The sequence below is a fragment of the Temnothorax nylanderi genome, unplaced genomic scaffold (assembly GCF_030848795.1).
Source record: "Temnothorax nylanderi isolate EJ_2023f unplaced genomic scaffold, tnyl_v1.0 TNYL_tig0011_pilon, whole genome shotgun sequence".
NCBI lineage: Eukaryota > Metazoa > Arthropoda > Insecta > Hymenoptera > Formicidae > Temnothorax > Temnothorax nylanderi.
In genome coordinates, this window is record NW_027249073.1 from 1,296,118 (window position 1) to 1,319,940 (window position 23,823).

At 45.7% G+C, this 23,823-nt stretch overlaps 1 protein-coding gene across 18 annotated transcripts in view; it reads right to left on the reverse strand.

Moving 5' to 3' along the window:
- The window catches only part of Eph (Eph receptor tyrosine kinase), a 93,443-nt gene that overhangs the window by 54,548 nt on the left and 15,072 nt on the right, over nt 1–23,823 (reverse strand). For 16 of the 18 annotated variants that reach the window (XM_071697158.1, XM_071697169.1, XM_071697159.1 and 13 more), the window contains exon 2: nt 4,206–4,880. In XM_071697158.1, the coding sequence (XP_071553259.1) occupies nt 4,206–4,335 (130 nt within the window). In that variant the 5' untranslated portion in view covers nt 4,336–4,880. Of the gene's footprint in view, nt 1–4,205; nt 4,881–10,421; nt 10,507–23,823 lie in introns of those variants that run through there. The other 2 variants (XM_071697151.1, XM_071697152.1) reach the window with 2 other exon arrangements.

Sequence of the window (23,823 nt, forward strand, 5' to 3'; positions counted from 1 at the left end):
ACGTGTACGCGAATATACACGAAGAGAGCCAGGCACAGTCCTTCCCTCTCTCTCTGTCTCTCTCCCTCTCTTTCTCTCCCGCACGTCCCTTCGCTTCTCAGACGATAGGGGACAAGTCCTACTCCGTCCTTGTCGGACCGATAGGATGCTGCCAGGCTTTCTTCGTGTACAGTCGGGGCCCAGGATCAGAGTAGTAGGTTGTACAGGTATGCATGCGGTGGGTTGGCCGGGGGCATTCCTGCGGCGTTGCCGCGTCTCTTACTCACCGTGCCCTGAGAGAGTAAGAAACGAGAGAGAGAGAGAGAGAGAGAGAGAGAGAGAGAGAGAGAGAGAGAGAGAGAGAGAGAGAGAGAGAGAGAGAGAGAGAGAGAGAAGGAGAGATGAGAGGCAACAGCCGGGAGAAAAGGAAGGAGTGAGACAGGATGAGAAAGGGAGCCGAAGGAGGAAGGAGTAGAGACGACGAGAGCTCAGCTCTCGCACGGCCACGAGCGCAGCTCGAACGAGTCTTTCTGCCTTTTCGCGGAGGCAATCGAGTTTGCTCGGGAAGAGAGGACTGCCTCTCGCGAGACCCGTTCCCGGCTACCGCCCGTCACCGCCGCTCCTTGCTCCCGATATCCCGATGCCGTTCCTGCACCGGGGAATCGCTAACTTCTTCCTCGTTGCTGCCGAAGAGGTAAACTCGCTCCGTCTCCCGCGAAGCGCGTGTGAGACGCTGCGAAAGAGCTTCGGAAACTCGCGCGTGATGCGACGAGAGACGGAACGAGGGATCGCTCGTACCGGGATTAGCTGAAATTTAATCAATCTCCTGGAGGGTCACCCGAGAAGAGCTGCGTCGAGGGGGCGGTATCGATTAATGCATTTACGATAAAGGAATCAGCAGACAAATTAGCGATAGAGACGAGACGAAAAGGAAGGAAGACAGAAGGAGACTTTTTTCGTAATTTCGATTTCGTCCACTTCTAATTTCGCGCTGGCTCTCGGCTAATGTCCGCTAATGTGCAACGGAATCGAATGAAAGGAAGTTTCGAGTCTTGGGTGGGGTTTCGCCGGCTCTCCCGGCGATCGCATCGTCGGGGGGCAAAACGATGGACTCGCCTCTGCAGTAAATGAGTTCGGAACGCGAGTGGACGGTAGTAGCGAACGTGGTAGCGCTCGTGGGCCTTGCTTCGAGAAAGTAATTGAGTTTCGACTGCCGTATTACAGGTTCGTCTAAATTCCTCGAAAGAGCTCGATCGAGTGCATGAAGAGGTGCAGCTAAATTACGTAATTGAGAGATTTCCGGTAATCTAGAAATCCTGATCATAAAATAGATACCTATTATTTCCACCATTTAAACGTAAATTTCAATAATACTTTTAATGTTCAAAAAATAAATATACTATATTTATATAGTTATGGGCATTTCGGAAATCTTTTTAGCGTTGAAAAAAAATTAAAATCACCGATCTAGATCCATAAAGCATGTCGAGAGGAGAGACCAAAAAAACGTATGCATTCGGGACTTCGAGAAGCAGTTTAGGAATTCGATCTTGCAAGATGTCACGCGCCGATGAAGAGTTTTAAGTCCTGGTAATTCGCGAGCAAGCTCGCTCCGAGAGAGCGAGCAATGCCCTCGGAGTATCTCTCGGCTGCGCTCGTACCTGTAAAGTTCGGGAACTAAGGTAATGGACGCGCGTCTTAGAGATCACGAGCGCGATCGAACGATAAAGTTCGCGGATGTTAGCGGCAGCGGCAGCGACGACGACGCGACGGCAGCGGAAGGAAGTGAAGCGGGAGGCGCAAAGATACCGCGGGGGTAAGGATAACGAGGAGCTTGCGTTTCGTGCGAGTCGGGGGAAACGAAGTTAGCCGCCTCCATTGGCAAACACGGTCCACTGGGAACGGATCCTTGGTAAGTTCCATTAAACGCGTTACGTACCGGGAGGGGGCGAAGAACTCCCGAGGGGTCGTCGGGGAAACTTGCCGCGGCTAGTCCGCGGTGGTCGCGATCGCAGGAGGATGTAACCCGGAGATCTCGAAACCGAGGCAGCCAAAATTCGCTAAGAGCAAATAGCGCGTAACAAGAGGGAGAGAGACCTTAGCCTTGATTATTATCTAGTCGAACATATGTACAATATAAAGGTCAGTGCAGATGCTCCCTACATCTGGGACATTTAATATGATTAATAAAATATACAATCATTATAAATTGATACAAATTACATATATATACTTCATATATTGTAAAAATATTCTTTTTTTCTCACGACGTCAAAAGTATGTAATAAATATTTGACTGAGGAAAGAGGGCGAGGACTAATAAATGCGAGAAGTTCCATTATTTTATTTTCTGCTAATTTCTAGTGTTTAAATTAGGGAATTTAAACATTAAACAGGGGTCCGTATAATCGCGCGTGCGGAAGGTTTCAGCCGCCCGTGTGCATTTTGTTTTACATAAACGTTCCAAAACCGCACCGTTGACCGTATAAAATAAGGCGGGATGCCACGAGTTTGCTGGCCGAATTCGTGAAGGCGTCTCTGCGTCTCGAGTCGTGCCCCGACCGTCCCCAAAAGCGCGACGAAACGACCCCCTTTTAATCCCTGAACGCTAACTACCGGCACCTCGGACGATCTTGCAATTCGGAAGATTGGTCCACATTACGAAATTATCGTTATTCCCCTCTACGAAAGGGGGGAATGAGAGAGGCCGCGGAGAGGGCGAGCCGTCGAGACGCCCCAGGCGCCAGACTTTTTTTCGGTTAAAATATGGAAAACGTAGCCCGCGTGGATGATCTTCAGAAACGCATAATGGGACTGGAAGGTCCAATCTTGGCTCCGTTAAATCACGTTCGCAACGATCAGGACGAGGGCAGTGCACACAGAAGAATCCTTTATCCGAGCAAACAACATCCATCGCCTCGGGACACTGACTCGGTGCTCGCAAGAAGGGAAAAAAGGAGGGGTGAAGAAAAAAGAAAATTAAAAGTGCGTTACCGTGAATCCCGATGCGACGAGAAATTATATCGCGATTAAGGACAGACGAGAAACAAAGAGCTTAGTTAATGTAAGTGGACCTGAAATTTCTTCCCCTTGTTCGGTCGTCCGAGTAAATTTAGAATAAAATGCATCTGAGAGGTATCATAAATTAAAAGAGGATTATTAAACATAAGCTGCAAAAGTTTCGCTAATTTAGAAACAGTCTTCAATTTTTAACGAGCGCATATATCATGATAAAGATGATTAAAAGAGATGTTAAATAAGAATTAGAAACTTTTGTCCCACGAGAAAGAGAAAAGCAGGCGGATTATATAAAATAACAGTCTAATGTGAGTTAAAGTAGATGAGCATAGCTCTCATCTATACTCATAGCTACCACGTGATCGGTCGCTAGGATAGTCGTGTAGGTAAGTATAGCGGCGCGTACGCGCGCGCAATTAGTGTCGTGGCAATTTGGTCTTTCTTTCTCTCTTTCCCTTCCTTTCGTATTCAGCGTCTCCGTGCAATAAATCACGCGGCCGCCGCGCCGTGCCGTGCCGCGAAATTACGACCGGAGCGTCAGGAAACGTCGGCTTGATGCGAACTAACGTGTCTCTTACGTTCGCTTCTCCGTTAGTCGAAGGAAGGACCAATGTCTCAGATCGGGACAAAGGAGATATAGCGTGAATTATCAGTCGTATTAAGTGTTTTTCCGCAATTAAATGATCCGTATTAACTTGTTTTCGCAATACTGTCACGGTTATTTCCGCCATACAATCTCAGTTTACTTTAAACAAAGTTCTTGGCGGATAATTGAGGACACTTTATACTAAACTATTTCTCTTAACGAACCGCAACGATTAACGAGAGCTACAAGTATTTTGATTCCCGGATTGAAAGAAGTAACTTTAGTGAACGCGAAGATAATTAAGTCATCGGCGACTCGAGTTGACGATAAGCGATCATCGAAGAACTCCGCCTTCTCGAGACGATCGACAGATCGGTCGATCACGCGGCGGCGGCTGCGACGGCGCGGGCGGCAGTAGTAACCGTTTCGATCCTACCTAGCCCGATACATCTGGCTAAGTATACATCCGAGAGTGGCAATCGGGCGCGATGTATCGCGACCCGAGGTGTCGCCGCGAACTATCATCTCGGCTTGATTAGCCCTACGTAGATAGGTAGGCAGAAGAAGATGAAGTAAGGAAGGAGAGAATAGAAAGCCGAACGGACGACGAAGGAGCGCTTACCTTGTTCCGCCTGGGTCCCTCGCGGGCAGATTAGCAACAGCAGCAACGGCAGAAGGTGGGCAGCGGAAGCAGCAACGGCGGCGCAGGTGGCTAGGAGGCCTGCTACGCTCGCCATATTGAAGGGGGCCATTCTTATCTCCGTGTGGGCCCCACTGCCGCCGCGTTGGACGGCCGCCGGTCCTCTCACGATCCGTGCGAGAGGATGCAGCACACCGGCAGAGCGTCGTCACTCTCGTCTCCTCATGCCTCCCCTTGCGCTTCGCGTCGCGTCGTCGTCGTCGTCTTGCGCGTCACGGCAGCCGACGACGTGCAGCCACTGATAGCCACCGCCGGATTCCTTCACCCTCTTCGTCGACACCACCTCCGCCTTCCTCAGCGGCCACTACTTTACCTGCCCGCTTATGCTCCAGCTTATCGCTCCGACGGCCGCTCTTATTTAGCTTTAGAATTCTTCCAACGGACTCACACACGGCAGTGAGTCACACGTTCTTCGGATATTTCTTGTCTCGGTGACGACCGAATGATAACGTTATGAATACAATGCTGCCCAATAGTTTACATCACAGAACTGTCGTCTTGCTTCATTTATTACGCGTGACTTCCTTTAATGGTGAACGGAGATCAATCTTTCTTGCTTTACATGGCGATACGGTTAAATTTCACCAGCTGCTGCGTCTGAAAGAAATAAAGAGATAGCTGGCGTTAATTAAAATCTAGACACACCACTTTTTCTGCTTGGTTGCGAGTTGTACCTTCCCTTGCTTCCAAGGTGATGGTATGCGACATGCGTAGACAAGCAACATCGTTTCTATCACTCGCATGAATGGGAAGGCAAAACTACAAACGTTATTTTGTTTTCTCTACTCTTCTAACTTCTGACATCTCTGAAAAACACGGTATCATCTTCGTAATTCTCATTGAGAAAGGCATTACTTTAACTAACGATGTTGCTGGTTTATATATATATATATACATAATATTTTTATTACAATATGTTCTTTTTAATAAATTGACACTGCATATTAAATCATCCGTTGCGTTATTTGATATCATGTACAGAAAATGTGTGATAATTTGTATAGTTACAAATGATAATAAAATGACATTAAATTGCGCTAAATGTTAGTGTATAAAACCCTAAGAAACGAGTCGCAAGATATCATTCCTCGCATCATTCACCTACATTGTCTCTTTTAAAAATGCTGACCTTTAGTTATTGATCTAAGCCTAGTGGCAAGAAACGTGTCACATATAAAGGAAGAAAAGTAAACGTACAGGATATATCTCGAGTTCAAGGTCAAGTTGCGTCACATTGGCGAAGAGTTCCAGGGACACCGACCGGAATTACTTACTGTCTAACGGGCAATTATCGTGCGTGGCAAAGAAAATAGTGCTAGTAACGAGAGAGCGCGAGAACGGCGAGGGGAAGAAAGAAATAGCAAAAGGGGCGAAATCCCCGTACAAAACTTTGGGGTTCATCACGATAGTGGAAGGGTGCCGGGATAAGGCGAGACGGGAGAGCAAGGGGTTCCAGGATCAATACCATGCGTTTATCCGTCTCCCTCTCGCTTCCTCTATCTTCGATTCCCGTCCTTTTCTCACGCTCGTAGGGAACGCGACACGGCAGGGAGAGAGAAACAGAAAGAGAGAAAGAGAGAGAGAGGGAGGGTGGGAGGGAGAGAGGGCGCGAAACATCGACCATCCCTTTTCGGCCAACTGCGTCTTTTGCTTTCGCTTCGGCTGCTAGGGCTCTAGGGTCTGGCCGGCGTCTCGCCATTCTTCGACGAAACGAGAGAAACAAGACAGAGGAGGAAAGACAGAGGGGTGCCGCGTGCGAGGAGGCACGGGCGCGAGGATCGAAGTAGAAACGAAATTCTAGAGTGCCGAAATATAAAGGGGTGAAAGAGAACGAGTGCGTGTCAAAGAAGTGTATGAAAGAAAGATAGAAAAAAGGAGAGAGGAAAGAGGCGAGGAGAGAGGATGACAGAGGAGAGACAGAACGAGAGAGATAGAGAGAGAGAAAGAGCGGCGGTAGGCGCGCTTTAGTTCTTCTAAAGCGGGCAAAGACCTTCTCTCACTTCTTCCCCTTCTCTCCGACTCTCTAGCCAGGTCAGCCAAGATGCATCCGCGAAATTGCAGACTTCAGTGAAACGCCGCCGCCACCGCCGCTGCTGCTGCTGTAGCTCGGCTCGACTCGGCTCGGCTCTTGGCGGACAGCGCCTCCTAGCTCGGCTACCAACCGCTGCTGGTATCACTCGTTTTCTGCCGTTGCCATTGCTCAACGAGTGGTCTCGTCAAAAATTTAAGATGTCCTCCTTTTACCTTACGGCGCACCTCTTCGGGTCTCCTTCGTCGTCCTTCTCGTTCCGCCTTCTTCCAACTTCAGAACGACTTCCTCTTCGGAACGGGCTAGAAATCCATAGTGCTTCCTTTCATCCCCAGCCTTCTCTCATTCACTTTTTTAATAAGACCCGCTAGAGAAATTGCCGAAAACAGCTCCGCTCGTCTCGAGAGAGAGCACGAGAGAGAGATTGAAGTGGCGATGGAGGAGGAGGAGGATGCTGGATGGCTGCCCGTAGGCGAGTACCTTTGAGACGCTATTTCCCATTTTTTCCCTTGTTCAATCCCCGCGCGTCTCGTTACCGGTTACTTTTTCCTTCCGCCGAAAAGCAGACGTAAACACGACGGGTATCGTCTCTCTCGCTAGCGGGTCGCTCACTAGGTAGGTGGTTGGCCACCTCCTTCAACGAGCAAAAGCCTCACTCTTTCCTTTCCTTTGTCTCTCTACATTTTTGCCTCGCGTCCTCTTCCGGACCAGACCTCTTTCCGTGTACCCACCACCCAGGTGGGTACCTACGCCAAATTGCAGATTTCGGAGGCGGTGGAGACCTCCCGACTCGAGTGGTTCGTGAAAATTTTAAGCCTTGCCTCTGTGCGATGCCGCGTCTCCTCCAACGAGCTTCGCGTCGAGCCGCGACACTCGCCCGTTGGATCGTCGCAAACCCATAGAAAAGGGGAGGGAAGAAGAAGGGGGCACAACTGAGAGTGCGCCTCTGATACACGCATACTGTGTACAATGGCTCTCTTCGGCTTTCGGGAATATCTTCGAGTGCACTTGCCTCCTTTCAAGGTGAAAAGCCTCCCTCTCTCCCTCTCCCCTCGAGTCTCGTGACGTCGCGTTCGCGCTTCCACCCAACCGCCGCGAACCCCCCCCCCCCCCGACCACTCTTTGCATACAACCCCGCGAGAAACTTTCGCCAATGTAGCCAGGTTGGACGTTTTTATCCAGATTAAGACGCCCCCCGTCGTCGCTGTTTCACTAAGTTTACCTCGGAGAAGTTCGTTATCCGATAGGAAAGTCTGTCGGTATCTCCAAACATGATGAATGACACTTTGATGGTCATGGAAGGTAAAAATATATAGTCACACATAACGGAAATTTATCGCTTAATTTATGCTGCTCGATCTTAGAATTCTAACTCGATAACGGTTCTTTTAGTTTGTACTAATTGTAAGACACCGCATTACAACAGGAAATTTTTTATTTTATCAAACTGACTTTGAAAAGTAAATAATGACAAAAATCAAGCCTTCAAGACTGTCATAAGAATGATAATTAACGCATCATAAAATTCTATTTCTAATCAACGTAACGGAAATCTATTCTCATTTCCTGTGACAAAAAATACGATTTTTGTTTCTTATTCATTAGCATTTTTTCGCTATTTGGAGATAAAGAGAGCATTAAAATAATGTCGCGTAGCCACGTGTGAGTACTCGCTCATCTTCTTTCTCTTCTTCTTGCTCTTCACCTTTCGGCGGCTCGGCAGGCTCTCGTTTTCGTCCGATTCTTCTTGTTTTCTGCATTTCGTCGGACTTTCCTCGCACCACTGCCGGCGCCCGTGACCGCCCCGGGACAAATTCTATTTCCGGTTGAATTTAAGACCCCCCGGAATATACGGATTTATTTCACCGGCGTGCCGCGTGCAGCGGGGAGGGATGAGAAGGAGGAGGGAGGAGCGGCGCGGTTTTACTCCGGATCCGACGAGGCTCGTAAACGTAACAAAGAAAAGATGTATACTCGGGAGAGACGAGAGAAGCAGCGCAGACACAGACGCAGGGCGAGGAGCGGGGGAGGCCTGCGAAGGGCGTAGGAGAAAGAGAGTAGGTTCCTCGAAATTATTATACCTTGGACGATCGCCACTCTCGGAGCCGATCCGGGCGCTATTATTTTTCCAAAACTACGTCTTTTACCTCGAACCCGATCTCTCCCTTTTCTCTCTTTTTCATTCTTTTTCTTCCTCGCCTAGCCGACTTTTACGATAGTAACGATCGTCCGGTTAACGAGTGACGGATAGACGCAAGAAGCGAGACAACTTCCATTCTTGATAAATGAGAGAACATCGTCGTTAAGGCGGCCATCGCGTGATCGGGTCCACTTTTTAGAATCTCCGTTCACGATCGTCCTATTCGAGATTTTATTGCGATGTGTTTGTAGAGATAAGAATTTTAAAACAATTCTTTGAGCCATTATGTCATCTCTTTTTCTTTTATGTCTTCCTTTGAGTCTCCCCCTGCTTGTTTCGATTAGATCTATTATTTATTTCCGTTGCTTTGATTTATGCCGCTTGTGTATCTACGTCCAGGATTTCAATTTATGTTGATGTTAAAAAAAAGAAGAAAAGATTGAGAGACGATGAGGAAGAGGATGGAAAAGAAAAGATTTTTCCAACATTACTGGATTCCCCTCTTTTCATAATTAAAACTCATAATACCGTCCGCCAAGCACTGCTTGCAATTACCGCGTAATGAACCTTAATCAGTTTTCTTTTGTTACGAAACTATCGCGCCGCGCGTTAAATATGCAAGTGAGGAAAAAAAATGAAAGCCCATGCAATTTAACTACTGCTATTCGCTACAAGCTTGTAAATTTTATTCGCGTTCGCTTTATGCAATTAGCAACAGCATCGTGCGAATTAAATGCTCGCGTAAAGCGCGGCTGGATTTGCGAGAAGGAACGCGAACAAATCCGCGGGTATCGATACACAAAACCGCGAGAATTTCGCAACTAACCTGGTCGTTTGTGCCAGGTGAAAGTAAGCCGTGCGAGCTCCTGTGATATTGCATCGAGCAAAACCACGGTCCGACCGAGAGACGCAACGCGTGTTCGATTCTCATTCATGTTTAATTAAGATTTCGCGTATCGGCTGCACCGCGCGCATCGTCATATCGCTGTCGCGTCAATCGGATTCATTGTGCTCGAACGGATCTGGCTCGTGAGGAGATTCAGTCGGATCTCTCGGCGTCGAAAACTTAACAGACGAAGCATCCGGTTCAGGTCGTTTCGACCCCGTTGAAACGATTGAAATACAAAGAGTATACGCGCGCGTGCGTTGAAGATTCGCATGATTTATAAATAGTCTTCGTGATCGAGGCACGGAGAGATTATCTTAACGAAACATCTGCGTGAAGGAAACTGACGTTTACGCGAGCGCCTGAAATATAAGAAATAAGACTCGCCACACATTTATTGGCATTCCGCTATAATCAACGGCGTTGGTATCGTCGATTATGTTTTTATGCTTCCTCGTTACTTACGAGGAAGCATGCGGAAGCACGCATCCCTCCGACTTTGATGAGCCTGTAATATATTGAAATCTATATCAAAATAGGGGACTCGTGTTATTTTATACGTGCCAATACGCGTGCACTTTTAGAGGGTAAAACATCCCTTTGAAAAAAATCTTTTTTTTTTTCCAAAGTGAATATCGTCGAAACTATAAAAGATAGAAAATTTTTTAAAATAAGAATGAAATGGTTTTTCAAGAGTGCTTTACAATGCTGCACTACAAACATCGGCTTGTGGATTGCGTCGGATTGCGATCACACATCCCCACCACTCACTTTTTTTGTAATCTAAAAAACTTTTTTCGACCAAATGGAAGGGTATGTTATGCCGAATCCAACCATGTATAATAAAGTCGTATTCCGAAATACGGACAAATCGGAAAATAGGTGAAAAAAGATCTATTCGTGTGTTATTTCACCCACTCGATATGTCCACGCTATATGTGTTCTCTTTGTGCTTTTTCGTTATAAAAATCACGATTATATGACAATTACTACAGACACATGTGTAGGATTTCTAATCACATAATACTTAGAAGATATGTGAAAAGTATTAATATCAACAGAAGTTCTAAATATAGTACCTACATACTTACAAACTCGCAGTCACTAATAATATAATGATACGATGTCACGCACGGTACTACTCATGTCCGCAATACGATGTTACTTTTATACTATCATTTATATATAAATATAGTTACATATTATATAATATATAACTACATTTTTATATTGTTTATCACGATATGCGTCAGACAAATCTTGGAAACAGCGTATTTTCCTGCACTTTGAACACCCTGTGTTCTATTTTCATTTTAAGATAACCTTTTTTGCCATTTTTAAGCTTTTATCAGACCTGCAACTAAACTGATGGTAAACGGAACGGATAAACAAGCTAAGACAAAAATAAAATAGCTCATACGGATTTTTAGACAGTAAAAGAATTTGAAAAAAATTATGTATATAAAAAAATAAGTGTTTTCTATTTTGGTATAAATTTCAGCATATTACAAGTTTATCGAAATCGGAGAGAAACACTTCTATGTATTTCCTCGCTGCACACCGATATCTTTTTAATCATATAAAATTACCGCAATACCATAATATACTGCAATGCAGAAAATAAAATAAAAAATAATGAAAAGATCCTTTTCCAAAGATGTTTTAACTTAAAAGAGCTCCTTTTAAAGAGCAAAAGATCAATGTCCTCAAGATTAAGGGAACGCAATAGAACTTGCATGATATACGTGAGCGAGAGTACGAAACTAAAGGACACCATTTCCGAGCGATATATCGTGAAACTTAAAGAGACAAATACGAGTCGTTCGAGCGTATAACTGAAAGTAACGAGGAAAAACCGGTACATTTCTTATCGTGTGTCGTCCAGCATGCAACTGGACACCCGATGATAAAGCTAATGGCCTCCGTGGAGTTCATCAGCGATCAGTCACGCGATCCTGACCTCCATTCCTTTTCCCGTTCACGGGGAAAGAATCTGCTTCGACGGAATCTTTATCGCGTTTTCGCCAGGAGGGATAATCGAGGGACGAGGGAGGCAGAGGTGGAAAGCCGCGCGTATAAAGGACACGGGATCCCGAAGAGGCGACAGGGAGACAGAATCTGGGCCTGTCGCCAGGTGATAGCCTAATCCACGTTTCCTTCGCTTTATCCGTGACGCCGTGACAAACGTTCCGTACGACGTTCGCATACGTCAAAATAGTTCGGCCATTAGCGGTCTCCTCGGTCTTTCCGAGTCCCTCGCGGCGGAGTCTCTCTCTCTCTCTCTCCCTCGTTAGAAAAGACAAAAAGAGCAGCGAGGAGAGTATGTACGCGGATAAGGAGAGCCCGTGCTTACGCCTCGTCGTAATTTATATGTCTCTAATCTCGACGATAAGCTCCTCGTCGTTACCGCCCGTCCCCGGATTGCGTTTAAAGTATCGTGAAGCAACGCGGGGCAATCCTTCGAGAAAGCACACGCGCTCCCGTATCGACGCACGCGAGTGCGTGTGCACGATGATATACTCGCGTCTTTTCGGGCAATGGGCTCCCATGAGGACGGTCTCGCGTGCCTCGTAATTTTACTCACGGGGCCCCAATAGTTCTATATTTCACGAGAGGGCTCGAACGAAAACTCCGGAGTCGTTGTTCCTCGACGTTTCTTCCGTTGCTTCTTTCGTGGGCGCGCATCACATCTCTAGGGCCATATGGCTTTCGTTTCCCCTCTCTCTCTCATTCTCTCGTTCTCGCACTGTCCCTTTGTTGGAATATCTCGCCCCCATCCCTCTTCCCTCCTCCTAAGTCTCACCGTTGGAGATTGTCTCTTTCCGCTATATTTAGTTTTATGCTTAGCTCAACGCGAGGTGTAGTGCATCATTCCCGAAAGGCATTATACAAACTGTTTTTTTTTTTTTACGAACTAAAGAGAGATTTTTAGATATATTGTCAACTACATAAATAACTGTGATATATGTTTGACACAGATAGGCGGATAAACATGGCATGACGAAGACGGTGGGACTTATCTTTTTCTTTTCAACATGCGCATAAAATTTTAATTAATTTTCATTCGCGTTTAAAAGAACGCGAGAGATCGAGACACGGGCTCTCATCGCTACTTTTTAATAATTAGGAGCATTAATACTCCAAGTTAAATTACAACTGACTATACAAGCGAAGGCGGGGACGGGTGGACGGGAGGGTGGAGCTCGTATCTTCGGCCGTCGTCGTCGTTGGCGAAACGACGCGTACTTACTTTATCCAATAAATAACAGGCGCGGAAGGCGAAGTTCTCGACTGGAAAGTTTGAAGCTTCTCACGGGCTAAAACGCTTTTGTCAGTCGCCGTCGCGTCGCCGAGGCGAGTTCTCCTCCCCCTCGGAACGAAATTATTCCTCAAAGGACTACATCTCTGTTTTGTACCCCGAGGCATTATCAGGCCTCCTTCCTCCCTGTCTGCTTAAGGCTGTACGCGAATCCCAGAAATTATCGCTTCCTACTCGAAAGCGATACAATTTGTCGTTCCGTTTCGTTCTCCTCGTTTTCTTTCTTTTGTCCAAGTGATCTATCGAGAAGCGAAGAAGGAAAAGAGAAGAAAAGGATCTCGTCACGAAAAAAAAAACCGTGTGTCCTCTCGCACACGATTTCAGCGCATACTTCCGGCTTATCCAGACTTCTCGATCCCTTTTTCTTTTTCTTTCTCTCGCTGTATGTCTATCGCTCTTCTCTTCTACTTAAATCTCTCCCGCACTCCCACAATTCTCCTCGCATTTTTGCGCGGATCGGACCATGCTCCGACATCAGGGTAGCATCGTCCTCGTGACATATGGAGGGTCCCTCCATCCCTGAACGCCCTGTTTTCCCCGCGCGATCCCTCGGGGTTTCTCTTGGGATGTTCCTCCTAGCTGACCGAGCTGATACTTTACCCTCCTGTCCCTGATGCGTATACGATCTCACACTCCCGCGAGAAATATTTTCATCCGCATCCCGTCTCCGTTTACTTTCCCCCTCCTAAGACACACCGGCTGGTTACGAGCACGGTTTCGCTCGGATTCTGACCCGGAATTTGTACAGCCTGCGATCCTGTTGTGACGGTATTTCAGATAAAATTCCAGTTTATTTAATATCACGACAAACGAGGCAGGTATCTGGGGAATCCCCATATGTCTAACGAAGCGAATTTTTGTTTACTCCGTAAATGTACGGGAACTATAGTAACGTAACACATTATTCTTCTAATAGTGCATCGATGGATCAATGCAAACGTCTATAAAAGATTATACCACAAATTTTTAAATGTATAGAAACTTTAAATTTAAACTGCAATGCAGAGAAAAATCGTTCAATACTATCACTAGTATTCTTTTATCATACTAACAAATGTAAAAATTAGAATGCAAGTATTGAACGCATCGTCAAATCACCAGCTTAAATAAATTATGTTTTCACGGTTTTGTAAATTTCTTATCGCATTATTTTCGAAGACGAATGAACATTTAAGACAATAACAGTAATCTTTTATCTATTATGCCCCATTGTTTCAAATGCACATCGCAGACAAAGAATATAACAAAAAGTTAAATCGTATACGTCATGACAAATGTTACCACTTGTTTCCGCCAAAAGTCATCGAGTCGAAACATTACCTTGAGTCCGTAAACAACCAGTCGTGGACGAAAAATAACCACTTGCTTTATTTTCCCTAATTAAGAGGCGAAACTAACGGGCTCGCGGGAACAACATTCGTGCAATGTGATCAGAGGGGAGAGAGAGAGAGAGAGAGAGAGAGAGAGAGAGAGAGAGAGAGAGAGAGAGAGAGAGAGAGAGAGAGAGAGAGAGAGAGAGAGAGAGAGAGAGAGAGAGATTCGGGGGGTCGCCCGAAACCGGTGTCGTACTCGATCCAGAGGAAGCGAAGGCAGCATGGGGTTTCCGTTCGCAACCCCACATACGGTGCCACGGATGATCCTCAATGGGGGAATCGTTCCATTAACAAGTAACCGTTCGTTAGATGTGCACTCGATCGTAATGATCCCGGCGAGGTTCATCCGCCGCTGCGCCGTTTTAGACGGCGATGGTGTCCTCTTACCGCGCCAGTTTATGAGGGTACTTTAATACAAAGACACGTATCTGAGCTAAGATCCCCATATATTGAGAAAATAAAATGGATTAAGGAAGATTTACCCTTAATGTATATACGAAGTCATAAATGCTAGAAAGACTAAAGCTGTTGTGCTCGCTAAGTATTTATTAAATAGCCATATACATTTCAAAACTTTTAATTAATATTACGGCGGAAATTGTGAAGATCAAGTTTCTCGTTAATTAGGCTCTAATTTTTTTTCGTACGTAAAACGAGGACTTACAAGCGACTTGGTTAAGCATTCGACACTTGAATCTCTGTTAAGAAACAGAAAGAAATAGAAAAAAGATAGAAACAGCGAACGATGTCTCGGTAGAAATTAGCCGCGAGTGAATTTTCCTTCGTCCTTTCTCAATTTCGTCTCTCCTTCGTCGATGTTGTTGCTCTCGTTTGCCGACATTCACTCGCTCGCTGTAAATGCGATGTCTATTTTTCTCGTTAACCACGACCTCGGCGCTTCCGGCGTCGCCGTACGACAAATAACAGTGATTAACGACCTCGATTACCGGTACAATCAGAACGCCGCGGAGAGTGCAGGGCCAACGATGACGAAGAAAGGAGAAACGGGGCAAAAAGGAACCGCTGAAAAATGCCGGAGGAATGTTATCCAGCTCCGGTGTCCGGCGGACTGTCCTCGTGAGACGCACACGGAACATATCGAAGTCGCCCGCGACAGCGGATATCGCTCGGCCCGAGGATTGGTGAGAATATCGCCTGGGCTTAATCACCCAGGAACAAAGACTCGACGCGCATGAATAGATGATTAATTTCCCAGGCACGAGAAAGAGGACGTGTACATATTGATATGTGTATGTATATTTATGAGTAATGTGCAATCGTTCGTAAAACGATCTTGCAAGCGGTGTCTCTCGGTGGTCTTCCGGACTATACGGTTTTCAATTAAACCCGCGGTACGGTTCAGGAAGACTTTCACCTGGCGGTAAATAAAACTCTATTCCGAGTGGGATCCGCGCGTCGATCGAGAGACGATGGAAATGAACTTTCACTCATCGATAGGTCGCTCATGAGATGTCATGAGTTCGGGACATTTTTTCCGCGACTCGAAGTGCCTTTCGCATCGCATGATTTTCATATAATCGAAACTCAACGTTCGAATGTTGTGACGTTAAGCATTATTATTTTCTGTATGACCTACATACTGCGTTGCCGCGAACCCATTGTTTCCATCATACAACTTTACGCGTCCAAAGGATTGAGGCTAATGTACCTCGGCAATAATACCGTGTAATCGTATAATTAACTGCATACGATATTGATTAGCATCTATTGAAAGGATATATATTATCTAGCTACTAAACGGATTATCGCCCGTTCGAAACGCCTTCACGATAATTATCCCGAAGAAGTCGTCATCGCTATGGACCAGCCCGAAGAAAAAGAGAGAGAGAGAGAGAGAGAGAGAGAGAGAGAGAGAGAAGCAAAGTATCTATGCGCCTAGTGTTATAATCCTTCCATCAACGCGAAGGGGCTGTCCCTGAAGAGAGAAAGAGAGAGAACGAGAGCGTATACAGAGTTCCTTCTCCCCATCGTCGTTCTCTCCTTCGTTTCGTACTTTTTTGTACGAGCGTCGCTTAAGATGCCACCTGCTACGCTCGCGGCCGCCTAGTTTATATTTAGTTTCCCGAGTTTGGAAAACTCTTAATGGATTCTTAATGACCCTGAAGGGCCGCGCGAGCGCGCGCGGCGAGACGAGCGAGGAAAGTCAGCCGGGAGAGCAGAAGCCAAGGGAGAGAGAAAAGCAACAGCTGATACCTGCTACACTTGGTCGTCTCTCCGACGACTGATGACGGCCGCGATTACTGGGTCGTGACGGGCAAGAGAGACGCTGTCCAAGTCTCTCACGCGCTCGATATCGAAACGACGACTTCGTAAGGACGTGAGTTTGTGATGTCGGACTCGTGTTACAGTTAATCCCTCCGTCGAAAATCTTTGGTCGGAGGGTGAGTCTTGGGGGTTTGAGAGACTAGTGCCTCGGGGGACTTTTTTTCCCTTTTATATGTATCCAATCTACTTCAACTTGTTCCAAGTTTTTTGACAGGTTTAACCCGTTGCGAAAGGCGCAAAAGTGTTTTTTTAAATTCAAAATGTTGAAAAGTTTAGAATTCTGTGAAATACATTTTCTTCCTCCGTTTGAATAAGTGATATGTATATAAAGTTTAGTGGATTAGAGAAATAAATTGTAGAATTTGTGACAAAAATAAGTATACTATTTTTGGCTGAGTTATTATTGTATTCCCCCTTGTTACAATTCCCCCTTCGCTCTCCACCCTAATCGCGCGACCTCGTTTTTCAGATTTATCTAAGCGCGGTCGGTTACCTTTTTCAGTTTCCATCGGCATCGATCTTATGCAATATATCGAATCATCGGTTACCCGCTGTGAATCGGGCAGCGATAAAAGAGAAGAAAAGAGAGGGTAAAGAAAAGCGGGTAGAGCGGAGGGTAAATGCGCGCGGTTATTCACGCGATACAGACGGTTAAATAATATCGGACGATTGACGAGATGCAATTCACGTCGAACGCAGTATCGAGCACGATATTTTTTCCCGTCGCCGAAAAAAGCCGAAAAACCGACTAGTCGAATTTTCGCCCCGTCGAAACAGAGTGCCGGGGGGTGAGGGTGGTAGCGGCGGATCGATCGAGCAATTATCGGAAATCGAGCTATCGTTTTGGAGTCGCTTAAGCCAGCCTTCGATGCATGGCCATGGAGAGGACATCGAAGAGAGTTTCTCGGAATAAATTACGGGGAGATCACAGACGACTTCGCGATTTAATCCGGCATTCCGGCCCAATATGAGAGAAAAAGAAAAGCCATGCGGATCACGCGACAGCGCATTCAAGAAGCCGGGGAGACACGGGCGATGGGAAATAATGCAAAGCCCGTAAGTTATAATTTGCAGTTGGAAACGAGGTCACGACAGTCTCGGTCAGGTCCGGTCGAGCGAGCGCGGTTTCGCGGCAATCTGCACGGCTCGATAATTAATGGTTTCCTTCGAAAGTCAGCCCACCGTTCATTAATAATAAATCATCGAGTTTCGCGCGCGAAAAAATCCGGCCGCGTAGCCACGGGAAACGTTCTCGCGACGACCCACGTACGCGTCGCGCGTTTCTTTTCCGCGATAACGCGCGCGCGTTCACGGAGAAAATTGCACGCCAAGTTTTTACGCCGCGCGTATCTCCCTCCATGAATACCGCTCGTTTGCGGAATTAACATAAACGTGAATAGGGCCCCGATGTAGGGGGTTAGAACGCGCGGGGATCTCCGCGGCTACACAAAGCCGCCGTTGTATACGGAAAGTATGCAGAAACTCTTCTCTAGAAGGAGGCTTACAATTCATCTCCTCATCCGACATTCTTCATTACGGATTTCGCTATTCGTCGCCAAACTGGATTACGCGGCCGTTTGTGTCGCAAATTTCTTCAGCGCGCGACGAATTCGTACTTCCCCTCCGTTTTGTCGGAATATTCCCGGGTGGATATCACCGCAGTTCCGTCGGACGCGATAAATACATTTCTATGCAAAACGGAGCTGAACGCGTCGAAGGGAGACCGCACTTTTCGCCGTATCCGTCATCGAGAATAACGCGACGCCGCGCCGCGTATCGGGCTGCTAACCTTGGCATCGCGTCGGGTCCTCGAGGACGCAGGACGACGCGACGTTCGAGTGTATCGCCCGTACGCTCCGCTTCTCCCGCGACTTATAGAACGAAGGAATGGGAGAGCGTGTCACGCCAATTACGAGAAGCATCGCTAGCGGAAAGAGAAGATCCACGAGAGAGAAAGACAGAGGAGGAGACGTAAAGGTGCGTTTGCACTATCGCAAATGAATCCCCCTGACTGTCGCTCAATCCTACTCGCGACAATGCGCTATGACGTAAAGAATAACAATTACATCTCATTCTTCAGTCATATAGTGCATCGTAACTTGATTGGTTTAAAATTCCATTGTATTAAAATTCCATTACAAAAAATAAAATCTCGCAATGTACGAATCCGTTTCACATTCTTAAATCAGATCAAGAAAATTATCTTTATCGATTTATTCCGTTTCAGGTACAGAAATTAATTTTAATTAGATAATATTATAATATTAATATAAAACTAATAAAGATTAATTGAAAATTAATTCATCTCCAAAAATGTATAGTTTCGAAGTAATGCTCGCACAAACGTTCACACAAACATCTTTTGATAGTTTATCGCCCTTCTAGGGGAGCAAATTGGTTCGCCCTCAATCACATTATCATCTATTCGTGTGCTCGCGTAGTATAAACGCACCTTTAGACAGAAGTAGAGGGTAGCGAAGCCGCGGGAGAGACTTCGGCGACTCAGGTAGAACTAAGTCGGTTAGTGCGAGAGTGACGGAGAGAGACGGAAGGAGGATGAAGGAGCGAAACGGGAGAAGAGGACGAGCGACGTAAGGGAGGCGAGTCGCCGGTCAGAGAGAAGAGATGCTGGAACGCAGTGACGCAGGAAGAGGAAGAGAGAGAGAGCAGAAAAAGGCGAAGGAGCGACGAGGAAAGAGGAGCTAGGCGGAGAACGGAGAACGGAGAACGGAGAACGGAGAACGGAGAACGGAGGACGGAGGACGAGCGACGAGGAAACGAAAAAAGAAAGGATCGAGCTGCTCCCGACTCAGCGGCTCTCATATTTAATGATATACTCGGCCGTGCCGGAGTCCCGCTAATGCACGGACACTACAATATCCTTCTCTCTTTCTCTCCCTGTCTCTCTCCCTTTCCCTCTGTCCGCTATAAGGGACGCGTGCATGCGTGTACACCGTGCGCGATTCTCCCGTCTGCTTTTTCCATCGGCCGGCGTTCTCCTCTCTCGGCGTTCCAGCGAGGCGAGTTAACGAGCCATCGAAAGTCGCGCGCGCGTCTCGTGAAAGTACGCGATGCATTATATATTAATTTATGATCCGCGCAATACATGAGAGATCGATATCAGAGGCGCGCGAGCGCGCGAGCGCGCGCGAGCGTGAGCGCGAGTGGCGAATGGCTAAATCAGGCATAAAAGCGAAAAGAAAAAGAAAAACTCGCGTCTCAAGATAACACGATTACGATCTGCGCGCTGTCGAAAGATCTTTGCTCGCCGTTCTCTCGTTTCACCGGTGCACCTAAGAGAGTATAACGCGGGATTATATATTCTTATCTCGATAATTATTAATTATTATATCGCGATGTCCGACCTGCGCGCGTACCGAATTAACGGTACAAGCGAGCGAGACAGACATCTCGTACACCTTGAACGGGATTCGAAGGTAACCTTCGGTTACCGGGCACCACCCCGAGCACTTTCTTTCCGCGCAATTTCGCGCCTACGGTAGAGTGTACTTCTCGAAACGTTCTTTTTCTCTTCGCGCCCTTTCTTCCGACTCTCTCGGCCTTTGCCTTTCCCGGACCTACGGTGTAATGGCCTCCGCGAAAGAATAATCCTAACAATGAAACGCACTCCAGGCGATAATTAATCGAGGCTTGGGATTAGTAGTCCGGTCGGCGCGAGATGTACGAATTTTTAATTACCGATAGAATAAACCAGCCATCTTCTTCACAGACCGTCTTTCTTCGGCTAGGCGTCATATATGTCTTCCCAATTAAGAGGATCGATGACCGAGCTCGTGCTCTCAGAAACTATGATAAATTGGATCATTTAAAATTCCTTCGAGATACCCAGGAGCTCGTCAGTGTCATATGCCGAACTTGTGATCTGAGCACGTCGAGTTTAAAAAGAAATAAATCGATTCATTATGAGATTATGATATCATAGTTAGGAGTTTAATTAATCATATACAGGAGAATGAGATTAATTATGTTTACGTAAATTGAGAGAAATCAGAAAAATCAGGAGCTGAATCGGTGCAACGCATTTCTACAATTTTCGCATTTTAAGCTGGAAAGCTTGCATTTTAAAATAACATGGTATTTTATATAGTTTTTTCCAATATATACTTAATAAATATTTAACAAAATAGTTGTCCATTTTATATCATAATGGCATAAATTCATCACAAGCTAAGTCATCTTAAAAATATCACGTTACGTTAAAAAACTGTATAAAAATTAAACAAATCGATTGATACTTTCCGTTATAATGATGAGATTTGCGAAACACGCATACGTTTCTGAACACGAGAGTTACGCGTTATAAGAGATACGATACCAGATTTCTTCGATTAACGCGCGGGTCGGTGCTCGCGTGTACATTTAAGGAAGAAACGCTGGAACGAGAAGGAAAAGTAATCGTAACGGCAATGCGCTACACGGGAGTGCACTTTGGCGCTGGCCGAAGGGGATGGAATTTCGAAAATAGACCGAGTCACCGGGGAGTGATCGCGTATACGTGGTTCGAATTGCCTCTGGTCACACAGATGTGTATATGCGTACACAGTCGCGCTGTACCGTCCCAGGAGCACTATAAAAGACACTTTTAACGTGTATCCAGGAAGCTGATGCATCTGTAACGTCGAAGTTGTAAAAGCGATAGAAAAAAATCAATGCGTCGCTACGATAGCGGATGACGGCGAAATAAATCTGTAAGTATGCGGTGCAAAATGTAACAACATTATGGTTTTGCATTATGAAAATATTAATATACTTCATATTTCAATTTTAAACATAATTCACAAATATAATTAGATCACGCCGCACGTAAAATACTGTATTACATTGCTGTGCAAATTAAATTTCAAATATTTGTAATATTTGAGTGTAATTATAGCGATACGAGAGTAGGGGCGATTAAATTTTTGACAACAAAAGCAGGGAGAATTCGACGTGGCCAAAATTGCGCTTTTTAATATGATGACTAAACCGTACGTTCCGCTTGACCCGCACCATTTCCACGTGGATTCTTTTCTCTCTTTCATTAAAGCACAAACGAAAGCAAAGACGAGACCGGTCGATCGTCAAAGCCAGAGCTCGTGGACTCATCGTTACGATTTTAGCGCCGGCCGGGCATGGTTTTTACGACCTTTTACCGAGACTTTTACGAGTCGTGTCGTGCCTCCACGATTTTTCTCGCCTTGCACCACCCGCCGTTTGTTTTCGTTGCATGCGCATTTCATGCTCACGGCCGTCCAAATTTTCGACGTACAAGCTCGAGAGATAGGCGTTTTATATAGAGGATCCTCCTATCAAGTTCCGAAGTCACGCGCATTTCAAGACGCATAAAAAGCAATATGATATACGAAGAAAAGTATTTTGGTATCGAGAATCATTTTAAGCATTGTATCCGTTTTTGTTTTATAGATTTTATTCTCTTCCCTTTCGTGCTCATTTTGTTGTTTCAACAAATGTTCTCATTATTCACATTAGACACGAGGAATACCTCGCTGCTTCGGAAGGGGAGATCGTCGTGCAGAAATAAAAAAAACTGCTCGCGGATCGTTGATCAGGTGCGCCGCGCCGGTGCGCATCATCGCGCCTGGACGCTCGCGCTCTTAGAATCGCGCGGCCGCCCGCAGGCAAGAAGAGGATCTCGTTCGTAGACTATCTCTCGTAACTACGGGGACACCGTGTACAATGGCGAGCTGTTTTACATATAAGATTACGGTCCGATGCGTGACACGTATATCTCGCTTTACCCGGTACCCGACATTGTCATTACGTTTTATTAACTTCAACTCGTTACGGGGATCGCGGCGCGAGAGACAAATTATTAGTTCGCGCGTCTCGAAGTCCAGGTAGAACGAGGCGAGTAGGTATATATGTACCACCTTTCAGACAGATTGTGAGAAAAGAAAATGAGCGGTCGCTCGTCTACCGAAATGTCGCGTCTCGCGCGAATGACGAGAAAAGTGCGCGATCCATTCGGATGGCAGAGATTATACTCTAACTCCGGAGGTGTGGCTGCTATCTTTCTCGCGCCATTCGTCCATTTTTCATTCGAGCTCAATAATTGGTACATTCGCGCGCGGCCGAGTCTCTCGGCGCGCGTATTATCGGGACACTAACGTCGGGAGAAGCGATACTAATGACTCGCGCGCGAGAAGGCCGATCCCCGAGTCGTCCGTACTCGCTAGAATTATAACGATCGTAATCACCATTATTCCTACCAGAAAGCGATAATTAGTGATTTCGCGCGCGAGTGCGTCCTCTGATGATTCCGTGCGATTTCAAGGAAAATCGCACTCCCGATGAGAGATAAGAGCGATTTTTTTAAGAAATCCATCAAACAAAGAACCAAGGTGATTTCTACCAAGCAAACTTTGTTAATATCATTCGATACTTGACTGATATTCTAATTAATATTAGATAAAGACTTTTGTCATTTTTAGATGTACATAAATTATAATATGTGTTTCAGAATATAATATACATATTTCTTATTATATTATTAAAACGCTGATGTTAATATACGGCCTATGCCGATTTTCCACTTCGTAAAAAGACTGAGATACATATTTCCTCGATCTCTCGAGCGAAATCTCTCGATGCGACACCGATCGTGTTTGAGTAACGTGCGCTGCCCAAAAGGAAGTGATTTCGGAGCCACTAGTAGTCGTTGTCGAGTCGGGCACCCGTACTCGTGTGATGTGGAGCTCGCACGTACCGATATATACCGAGACAGCTGGGATCCACCGGCATTGGCGGGCCTGGATATACTCAGGAGCACTTAACGCTATCTACAAAGGCTAATGTAGCCGCTCGATAGGGGAGGAAAGGTAGACGTGTTCTCCGTATATAACCCAGACGGACATCAAGAAGCGTGGAGGATAGGGGAAAAGGGGAGGAAACACGCATACGGCGCGGCGTGCGCACGCTCTTCTCGTACGCACGCTCCTGATTTCTCAATTTTCGAGAGGATCCACTCGGATGCCGATTAAGCGTTTCACTTTGTCGACACGTACAAAGGATCGGGGATCCCCGTTTGTCGAAACTAATCGAGGAGTAAAACCGCTAATTAAGGATTTGTACACTGATTTCGTAAGACATTAGGTAGAGAACTTCTTCTGGTAATAAATAAACGTGTATAATATACAATAATAATGTTATTATCACATTGTTAGAATTATTTCAATAATATCAATTATTTTTGATAATTTGTATCATTTTAAACTCTCTTATTATGAAGAATGTTTCTGGTACGTAATTTTAAGCGATATTTGTGAGTTAACTAAAGTACTATTTTTCATAAAGTCGAAGAAATTTGACGACTACGCAAAAAATGGATATTGGTTGAAACATTAGCAAACATTAAATATTAATCGATGTTCTCCTGTTTTTTTAGTTACAAAAGGTTCACATACATATATACAAATGTAAATGTTCTCGAAAAACACAATCTCCGGCAGTTTTAATCGTCTGAATTATTCGTTACTTATAATGAATT